This window comes from Phaseolus vulgaris, chromosome 2 (genome assembly GCF_051622355.1).
Source record: "Phaseolus vulgaris cultivar YP4 chromosome 2, ASM5162235v1, whole genome shotgun sequence".
NCBI lineage: Eukaryota > Viridiplantae > Streptophyta > Magnoliopsida > Fabales > Fabaceae > Phaseolus > Phaseolus vulgaris.
Window position 1 is genome coordinate 46,917,926 of NC_143499.1, and position 10,106 is coordinate 46,928,031.

Consider the following 10,106-nt stretch of genomic DNA (forward strand, 5'->3'; position numbering starts at 1 on the left):
CCTTCTATTATTACCCTTAATTAATAATGTTCCTACAAATCTGTTAGGATTAATTTATTTTTAAGTTCAATAATTTTCTTGACATTTTATAAATGTATATATTTATTTTAACGGTAGTAGAAAATAATCACTAAATGTTGTGTTTGTGGTCTTTTAGGTCACAAATTTTATTAAAAAGAACGGCGTTAATGAAAAATTAAACACACTCTAGACCGTTTGTTTCAGTAATTAATGCATTTAAACTGAAATAAAATCTTCAAATTGCTCATATTAATGAGTCCAAAAACTATAAAATCGTGGATGTCATGAAATATTTTTCTTTATCAACGTAATAACTTATCTTTTTAACAAACTACTTTTTCCTATTTTTAATTTTACTCTTTAACATCGATTATTAATTGATACACTTTCTTTGTAATATACTATCTAAATATCGATGTGAAAAAGGAATTTAAAACAAACTTGTTAAAAGTCAAGAAGAATACACAAAAATAAATAAATTATATAATATATATTTTGTTTTTGTTTTTCTTTTCTTTCTTTATAATTTGAGTCCCTTCAACAAGTTAAACAAATAAGAAGATAATTTATCCTAGAACTTTTAGACGGAGAGTTTTAATATTCAAACCCATAATAGTATATTTTTAACTTGAAGTTAATTGTCATATACTTCAATGACAATATTATTTGTATAAATCGAAATAATAAAAGCCTTGTAGTTTTAGGGCAACATGGTCGGTTCATGAGGAATAAATAAAAGTAAAATACAAATAAATTTAGACTTTAGTTTTTATATATAAATTATGAATGATAATGTGGACTGTCTGCGAAACCTTCGAAATTTCTTTACTCCGCTTCGCATAAGAGTCAGTTTGTGGGTCTAAAGACCCGTCCGCATACAAATTTTTTTTAAAAAATTCAATAAAAATGTTTGTTATTGAAAAATTAAATATGAAAAAATTCAATCAAAATATTTGTTACTTTTTATATTGTTAATTATAAAAAAAGTTGAATATAAATTGATTATAATTGAATAAAAAATTGAACTTATATTTGTTATTGATATAAAACATCAAACATTAATATTCTTCCATTTCAAAACATATTCAAACATTAAAACTACACCACTACATTAAATATAGTCTATTAAAAAACATCAATATTCTTCTAATTTTAATAACATTGGATGTCGTTAGTACATTACTCATCAATTCCAATCCAATTTGCAAAATAAATTAGGTGATTGACATAAGTACTCCACAATTAATTTAATTAATTGATTGTCAATGATAACACAAAGTCATGTTTTTTTTCACATGTGTAAATTAAGATTAAAGATTCAACAAATACAGGCATCGTACAAAATAAAATATGCTTTCACAATAAATCGGGGAGAAAGAAATGACTTCAATTAGCTCAGTGCCGCGATTGACTGCAGGTCATGCGAGATGGACTTAAACAAGTCAACAGATTGAATTACTGAACCCGTCTCGCACTTTTTATTATCAGATTGTGGAACGTCCCACATGGTCTGTCCCACATTGCTAACACAAATAAATTTAGACTTTAATTTTTATATACAAATAAAGAAAATTATACTATCAATTATAATAAGATAAAAGTGAACAAACTCTTCAAAAGTTTAACCTAATAATAAAAAATTGTATTGAAAAAGGATTAAGCTTCCATTTTTCGTAGGTAGAAGTTACTTTTTTTTTCATTAAGACCCTTCTATTAAAAAATGTGAAAAGTGAAATTATTTGAAAATATTATATATATATATATATATGAGTTTTTTTAATGTATTGTTTTCACCAAGTCGTTGTTGAAAGAACATTTTTGTGTTTTCAATGAATTAAATGAAGTCGTTGGCCTAAATGGTTGACCTTCTTGACATAATATCATGGTCTTGGTGACCAATAAATGAATGGTTGAATTAATAAACGATAGTCTTAATTTAATGATTTAAACGAACCATTTCATTCGGAATGTGGTTGGAATAGAAAAGAAGATGAAGATCGTTATTATTATTATTAAAATGTAATAAAGGACCTCTATTATCATTATATAGTGTTATAAACTATAGATTATAAATTGTTACTGCAGAAGAAAAAACTTAGTGTATATTAAAAGTTTCAACTATTTTTTTATAAACAGTGTTGATATAATAAAGTATCTATTAACTTGTCAATTATTAATATATATTGAAAAACTTAACTCACGAATCTCAAGAAAGTTTCTCTTTTAAGCACAAATTTTCCATCCATAATCTTATTTACATGTATTTGAAACTAACTCCAAATTAAGTAGAGCTTCTTCTTCCTCTTCATTGTTTGACACAATATTAAAGAATGACAAAGGTGAAGGGAATATACGTGGTAACTTTCTCTGAACTTTTCTATTTTTTATTGATTTTAGGGTTTAAAATATAAAATCTACTTTTTACACGGAGATTTATTGCATAATGTTGAATAGCATGCTAAAATCTATTTTATCGTGGATGTGTGAATAACATAATAAAAAACTTTAACTATTTTTTTTGTATTTAAAATTTATCAATTTTATGAGAACAAACTTATTTAAGTAATCAAGAAGGGGAAAAAGATAACTTTAAATTAAATAAAGTTATATAACATATGAATTTATTTATTTATTTTATATTTAACATTGCACTTTTGTGAGGATTTGTGAAAATTAAACATCTTGTTTTTTTTTCTAATTTTCAGTAATTATTTTATAATTATGTTATGTTTTCAATGTATTAAATATTACTAGAAAAGTAATAGAGAATTTTGTAATCTAATGTCAATAGATTAGAATTGTAATTACCTAAAAAATGAAGTTATCAACTCATAATTTTTTCAACATAGAATTAAAATTTAAAATATAAATCAAAATTAACAAAGTATTAATAATCCGCTTGACTTAAATTTACATTATTATTATTAAGAACAACTCAAATTTTAGTATTTTGATTTGTGATTAAAAAAAATCAAAGAGTTACTGAAAGTATCACATGCAAATAAGTATTCCAAATTATATAAAAATTATTATTCTGGTAAATTTTGTTTATTATGATACTATTTTTTATATTTAAAATAAAGGGGAAAAAGATACAAGCATTACTGGACATGACACTAGGTTTCTCACGAGGTTGTTTCTTCCTGCACCTTGATAACTTCTTTTGGCACTCCCATAGGTTAAGTAAAAGACCATTTTGTCCTTAAAAAATACTTTCCTGAATCTTGAATCTAGAATTCGATGATGTATTTTTTCAATTTCCACTTTTTTCAGATTGTAAAATCCATAAGTTATTTCGGATTCAGAAATATCTTCTAGATTATACAATCTGATTTTTTAAGAAAAATACATTTTAGATTACAGAATCAGAAAAAATACCATCTAAATTTTATAATTCAAAGTATGTTTTTTAAATTTTTTGAAAAGAATATATTTTTAAAATTCTATAATTCAGAATTTTTCGAATTATTAATTCTGAAATGAAAAACATCAATATAATAAAGAGTGTATTTGGTATTTTAAGAAGGACGGGATCTCGGAGAAGCTATGGATATGCAGGAAGAACAGCCTTCTCACGAAGGGCAAGAGAATATAGGCCCAATTTTGAAAAGCCTCGGGACTTTTTTCTTACATTGAAAATGTGTATAAAGAGAATACGACTCTTTCTTCCTACACTTCCATACCTTCTTCTGCCACCTTCATACTAAATTTAAAAATACCGTTTTCTCCTTTTTTGTACCACCTCCATACATAATCTGAAAACTGTTTTTGAGATTTATAAAATCCGAAACTCTTTTTTGCATTTTAAATAAGTCTATGGATTATGTAATCTAGATATATTCCAGATTATATAATCCGGAAGCTAACCACACATCTGAAAAAAATACTTCTGGATTATATAATCCGGAACCTAATCTTATGTATAGAAAAGACTTTCAAATTATGTAATCCGGAAGCTAATCATAAAAGGCTTCCAGATTACATAATCTGGAAGCTAATTCTGAATCTAGAAAAAGACTTCCGGATTATGTAATCTAGAATATTAAAAAATGGCATTTTTGGAATATAAAAAATATATGGGGGTGACACAAGAAGCTATGGAGGTGCAGGAAGAAGCAGCCAGAGAATACATATACTAAAAGAAAATACGTTTTTCTTGTCTATTTATTTGATGAAGATTAATTTGTTTTGTGGTATTGTAATTACCTTTAATATAATAAATGTTTACAATATAAAGGTTAATTTCGTTCGTAGTATTGAACTAGATCATCCTGAGAACACTGTTTAACCACAAAACTAAGTTTGATAAAAAAAAAAAACACAATGAAAATACATTGGGCTCAACATTCTTCCTGCACCATTTGTGATTGGCACCCAACATGTAAGTATGAAATTACTTTTGTATCCTTAATAAAATAGAAATTGGATTAAAGCTGATTGCACCCAGTAAAACAGTAAATTTTTATAAAAATTTTCACTTTTGGATATATATATCCGTAATTGTGTTATTTTGTTCTGGATATATATCCAAAATAATTTCAGATAATTATGTCTGGAAGAATATTTTGCTTGATTTGTTCCGGATGAAAAAATCCAGAATGTGCCCCTGCCAATTCCTTTAACTTTTTCTTTAAATCTCATGTGGCCCTTGCCAACACATGACACTATCCCATTTGTTGGGGGATAAAAGGATCCTACAAACCTCATTCTCTTTGTCCAATTGATTTGAGAAATGCAACCATTTCTTTCTATTGCACTTTCGCCCAAGAATTTTCGGAGTGCTTCACCAAACTATTGGTTTGCTACTTGAATGGTAATTAGGTACATGGTTTCACAATTTTATTTTGTATTTTCTAGTTGCTTTTGGATTAAAGTCCATAACATTAATTCTTTAAATTTATTTAGTTTAGTGGATTTTAATTCATTAAAAGTACCAAAATCATCATACTGTAAAAAAAAAATAGTTGAGGATGATTGGTTTTCGAATATGTATATCCAGAAGTATGATGTGTCTTCCGGATAAAGATGTCCGTAGTTAAAGAGAATAATTCCAGATGATAATATTCGTAAGCAAATATGATACTTCCGAATACCAATATCCGTAGATAAAACTGACACTTTCGGATGTTAATATCCATAGACAAAACTGACACTTCCGGATATTAATATGCATAAGTAAATTTGTGACAACTAGGAAAAAGTTGGATTGAAATGGTTACGTTTGGGTGCATATAAAAAAATGCAGGAAGAAATTGCCTGTAAGGTAACTCGAAGTTTTGTTTTTTTGAGTATATAGTTTGAGTAAGAAATGTTACCACCTAATCATCCAGTGACAATACGTTGATCAATTAGTATTCGACAAGAAACATCCCAAAATGTATCGTCTCAAAAATTTGATGTTAAAAGTGACAACATAGACGATAAAGATTTTACGAGGTTCAAAGTGACAATGATAGCATAGCATATATAACAGTGACCAAGTAACGGAGTAGCAATCCTTCTATCGTTTACAGCGACTGATATCAACAGCAAAGTCAGTGACTATAACAAAATGGATAAGATCTCTTTGTGATCAGGTTACTGCTATGCATTGTATTGATGGGAACTCCAGTAACAGGTTCTTTTGCAATTCTAATAATTTTTTGGCTGCTTTAGAATCATGGGGACTTTTGAGGGGAGATGGAGAAAACATATGAAACATCTCCCTTTTTTGGATTCCCTTCAATGATTGATAATGTTTGTTCGTCCAGATCGATAAGGGCAGTACAAAGGGTGTGAAGTAATGGACCTGAGAATAGGGGAAAGAAAAAGTGATCATCAAGAGTATATGGATTCAGATGTGAGATGTCTTCAATTTACCTGTCATGTAGATGGGGTAGTTTTTGTCATCCATATCTCCTAGAAGTGACAGAAAATCCCCTTTCGACTTTTTTGTCAACACAGATGCTCTTTTCTGCCTGCTGATTGAATTCTCATCGTGCACCTTTGAATGAAATCCAAATGATGTTTTAGTCACAGATACACATGTTTCATCATGGATTTTTTCATGATATTTTGACATGCAATTTCCTCAATAGTTCAATTCTTTTATTGGTGAAGTGAATTGAGACACTTCCAAGCAGCAAAACATGCCCATGTGATTTGGTATGCAGAGGTCTGGATCAAACAAATGCAAAACAGGATTTTGTTTTGTATCACTTGCCTGATTAATAGGAAGGTGGAGGTACATGTTTGCATGGAAGAAAGGTACTTCCCCCACCTCATAAACTGAAATCCGCTTCCTAGATGCAGTTTCAACGTTAAAAATCCTGCGGGTCTTTGTTTCTATCAGGTTATAAGAATGCCCCAGAGAAACTTCTGACAATTGGATCCTCTGATGAAATAATGACACAAAAAAGAAAACATCAAACTTATGAACTCACTGATATGGGAAGGAAAGGGATGCAAATTCTAACACTCAGTGCATCATCCATGCTTGAAGCTTCAAGAAGGTCTCGAGAAATGAAGTTGCGCCCAATCCCACCAGCCACAATTTCATCTTCAGCGGGGGGTACAGAATCCAGAGTAAACGCCTGCGAATCATATCATTGTTTTTGTAGACATTGCTGGCACAAGACCATGCTTGAATTGATATCTTTTTAATGACATTGTAAATCCTTAAATTCATTATATTACATATTTTAAATTGAGAATTTTACCACACGAAGAAAAATAAAGAACATCATTTACTAGATACAGTGATTATATAGGAAACTTTACCAGTCCATGGCTATTGAACCCAAATGCACAGCTTGGAAGCTCCCCAGCATAAGTATAACCAACAAAAAAGTGTCCATCCGGCAAGATTCCTTTGATTAAGTAGCTGCACTTGTAATTTCACAGAAAACACTCACAAAGCCGTTTTAATTATTCGAATTCTGAAGCGAGGACAAGACATAAATGAATCTCTAAGCTTACGTGTGCCCGACAAGAGCAACATTTGCATCCTCATTGTGCGCAACAATAGCCATAGATTCACCGACAACAGCAACATCGGAGCAATCATCCGAGGTATCCACACTGGCACTTTTTGCCCCTTCTTTTGGAATAAACGCCAGAATCTCCTTCCGGAAGTTGATAAGTAAAATCTGCTCACGCACACACAAGACACGAGATATCAATGTTACAAGCTCATAGTTATGTTGCAGCATTTAATTATTTATGTATAATATAAGGTTTTGCAATTACATCAAGAAGTGGCACACCGCTTCCTGCTGCAGTCCCCAAGAGTTCATCCCAATGCCTTGGGAATTTGCTTTTGTTGGAATGAAAAAGTGCTTTGAGAAGTGATTCTGAGTGAGGGGTGTGTGCAAGGGCAAAGGGTCGGAGATGATTTTGTAAAATGAGATCTCTGGCCACTCTGCTCCTTATGAGTTTGGAGAATCTTTGGCCAATTAAGAGACCCATTTCGAAAGCATCTTTGCATGGTCCAACTTCGAACATCTCAAGCCTCTCCCTATCCACACTGCAGCTTCCCATTTTGCTGTGGCAGCTATGTTAACACCAGACATAAAGAAAAGAAAATATTCACTTTCTTATGTTTAACCCTTATCCTTATTGCTTGAAAATGTTACTAATCTCTACCCTCCTTCAAGTTTTCTTACATTTATTTAGTATTTTAAAGAATGATATGCTCCCATACATTTTTTAATATTTTTTATAAAAAATTATTGAATAAAAATAAATAGTTTTAGAATATAAAACCATGTAGTATCTAACATACAAAACTAGCGAATTAATGAAAATGTCTAAACAGGATTTAGAATTTTAATATTTTAAGAAGAAAATATTAAATAAAATGCATACATACTTACGATGTTGAAAATTTAAAATGCTTAATACTTTCTTTTTCTTCAAAATATTAGTAGTATTTTATTTATATAGTAAATAGAGAATTTTTAAAGAAAGATTTAAAAGTAGTCTTCCTGAAAACAAACAACATCTGCCATGAAAACATATAATTTTATAAAAATAGGGTGATAAAGAAGACAAAAACACAAATGAAGTTAATAAGCAGTGATTACCCTAACCCTGCGTTTTATGTAAAAGAATACACTAGTCTTGTTGTGTTAGCTAATAGAAAAAAAATGATAAAAAAAAACAGAGAGAAATTCGTTTAAACTTTTCTTAAAGGAAAAAGGAGTGACTACTTTAATAAGTTGAAAAAAAATAAAAATTATACGTGATTAAATGATAATGAATACAAAATAGATATCTATAATGGACGTTTATATAGATAAGACTATAAGTATTTAATTATTTTTTTATGAAGACTTATTAAGTATGCTTCTACTATACACTAACATCTAATTCACTCCAATCGGATCAGTGTAAGTCTAAACATCCATACTTTGTGACTACAAGTGATCACGGTGTGTATGAATTCATTCTTCAGTTTCCACCAACTGATACATTGGTCTATGTGGCTTAAATCATTAGTGAAGCCAGAAGATCTCTGTTCATAGGCTAGGTTTTTCATACTTAATGTACCAAAACTCAACATCTCATATATTATCCTAAATGTATGACATCAAGTTCATTCAGCTTTCATCACTCACATACAACACATATCAAGTACTCATACATATATCATTTAAGATTTCTCAAATCAATTACATGTATATTTCAAATTCATACTCATAATCACATTCAGTTTAACTAACTTTATAACCTAACAAGCATACAATTACTAGATTAACTTGTTATTTAAATCAACTATCTAAGGTTGTATTAAAAAAACATAGATAACTTCCCTTATCTTTAATTTCTTATTCTGATGAATATTTTACTTCAAACCGGGAAACCCCTCCAAAATTTAGGAACCTATAACAAGTTATCCAAATTTTAATATGAGCTTAATCAAGTTGAAAGAAACACTTTTATCAACTGACTCTACTAAGATTTATGACTAAATCATATAAAAATAATAATAAGAGATTTTTAAAGTAAAAATGAACTTATTTTTTAAAAATCTAATCGGATTAAAATGTAGTCTGACTCTTCAGCTACTACACGATATGATCTGGTTTTGAAATAGATGAGTTATGGAAAAGAAAATTGAAAAAAAAAGGAGAGAAAGAGAAAGAGAAAGAAAGAGAGATAGTGTCTTGTGGCCTTTTTTTTTTTTCTTTCAGTTCTACGGTTTCTCACGGAGGGACTGGAAAAAAGAAATGAAAAGTGAGGTTTTGTAACCGAAGAGAAAATTTGTTTAAAATAATTTGATATAAAACATTAGTTTTTAAAATATAAATTAGAATTAAAATAATTTTGAAGTTAAATAAAAAAATTATATTTTTAAAGGAAAATATATATTAAAAATATAATTTTTAAAGGAAAATATATATTAAAAATATAATTTTTAAAGGAAAATATATATTAAAATTATATTTTTAATGAAAAATATATATTAAAAATTATATTTATTCTTTGTTTGTCATGAATAGCTATCTCTCCTCCCAAATTTATATTTCAATAAGGGAAAGCACATATCTCTTCATTCTTGCAGTTCTTTTTAAATATCAGTAAGAAACTAAAATAAATCCTCATATTTTTCATCCGGGACAAACAGGGGCGAAATATTATTTGTACCATTGTAGCCATTGTCTTCTTAAAGTGGGAGAAGATTATAATATCAAATTGTTACAAAAATAATACTCGTTTTATAAAACATAGAAAAAGAATTAAAACATATTGTTAGTGTGAAGTTTGTAACTTATCAATGGTAATAATATCTAATTAAGAATGACTTAATTTCTTGGGGCTACTCATCTGAATGGGACAGTCTTTTTTTTTTTAAATTGGATTAACTTATCTATCGGTCGAGTTGTATAATCGATTCGAAGTACCTTATTCGGTCAACATCAAAGATCAAATAGTATCTTTTTAATTATAAATTAAAATTTTAATTATATCCAATAACAAATGATACATGATAATTATATAAATAAGCATAAATTTTGCATGTACCATTCGAGTCCAAAGATCATGTAGGCGAGGAACAGAAAGGTGAAAGGAGTAGAATGAGAAATGGTGGAACTTAAATTTAG

General features: G+C 28.9%; 1 protein-coding gene across 1 annotated transcript; it reads right to left on the bottom strand.

The window, feature by feature from the left end:
* Positions 1-5,413: 5,413 nt before the first annotated feature.
* LOC137812696 (uncharacterized) lies at positions 5,414-7,584 on the bottom strand. The gene is made up of 7 exons (XM_068614860.2): positions 7,249-7,584; positions 6,979-7,148; positions 6,781-6,883; positions 6,477-6,593; positions 6,224-6,394; positions 5,881-6,004; positions 5,414-5,809 (listed from the first exon to the last, which is right to left on the bottom strand). Exons 1-7 carry the CDS (start codon positions 7,537-7,539, stop codon positions 5,679-5,681), a joined length of 1,107 nt encoding a protein of 368 aa, XP_068470961.1. The 5' UTR covers positions 7,540-7,584; the 3' UTR covers positions 5,414-5,678.
* Positions 7,585-10,106: the final 2,522 nt, after the last annotated feature.

Excerpts from the sequence above, each read along its gene's own strand:
- LOC137812696 (XM_068614860.2), bottom strand. The coding sequence starts at position 7,539 with ATGGGAAGCTGCAGTGTGGATAGGGAGAGGCTTGAGATGTTCGAAGTT. Across the intron at positions 7,149-7,248 it reads GCGGTGTGCCACTTCTTGAT|ATTTTACTTATCAACTTCCG; the intron begins GTAATTGCAAAA and ends GTGCGTGAGCAG. Across the intron at positions 6,005-6,223 it reads TCCACCTTCCTATTAATCAG|GTGCACGATGAGAATTCAAT; the intron begins GCAAGTGATACA and ends TTTCATTCAAAG.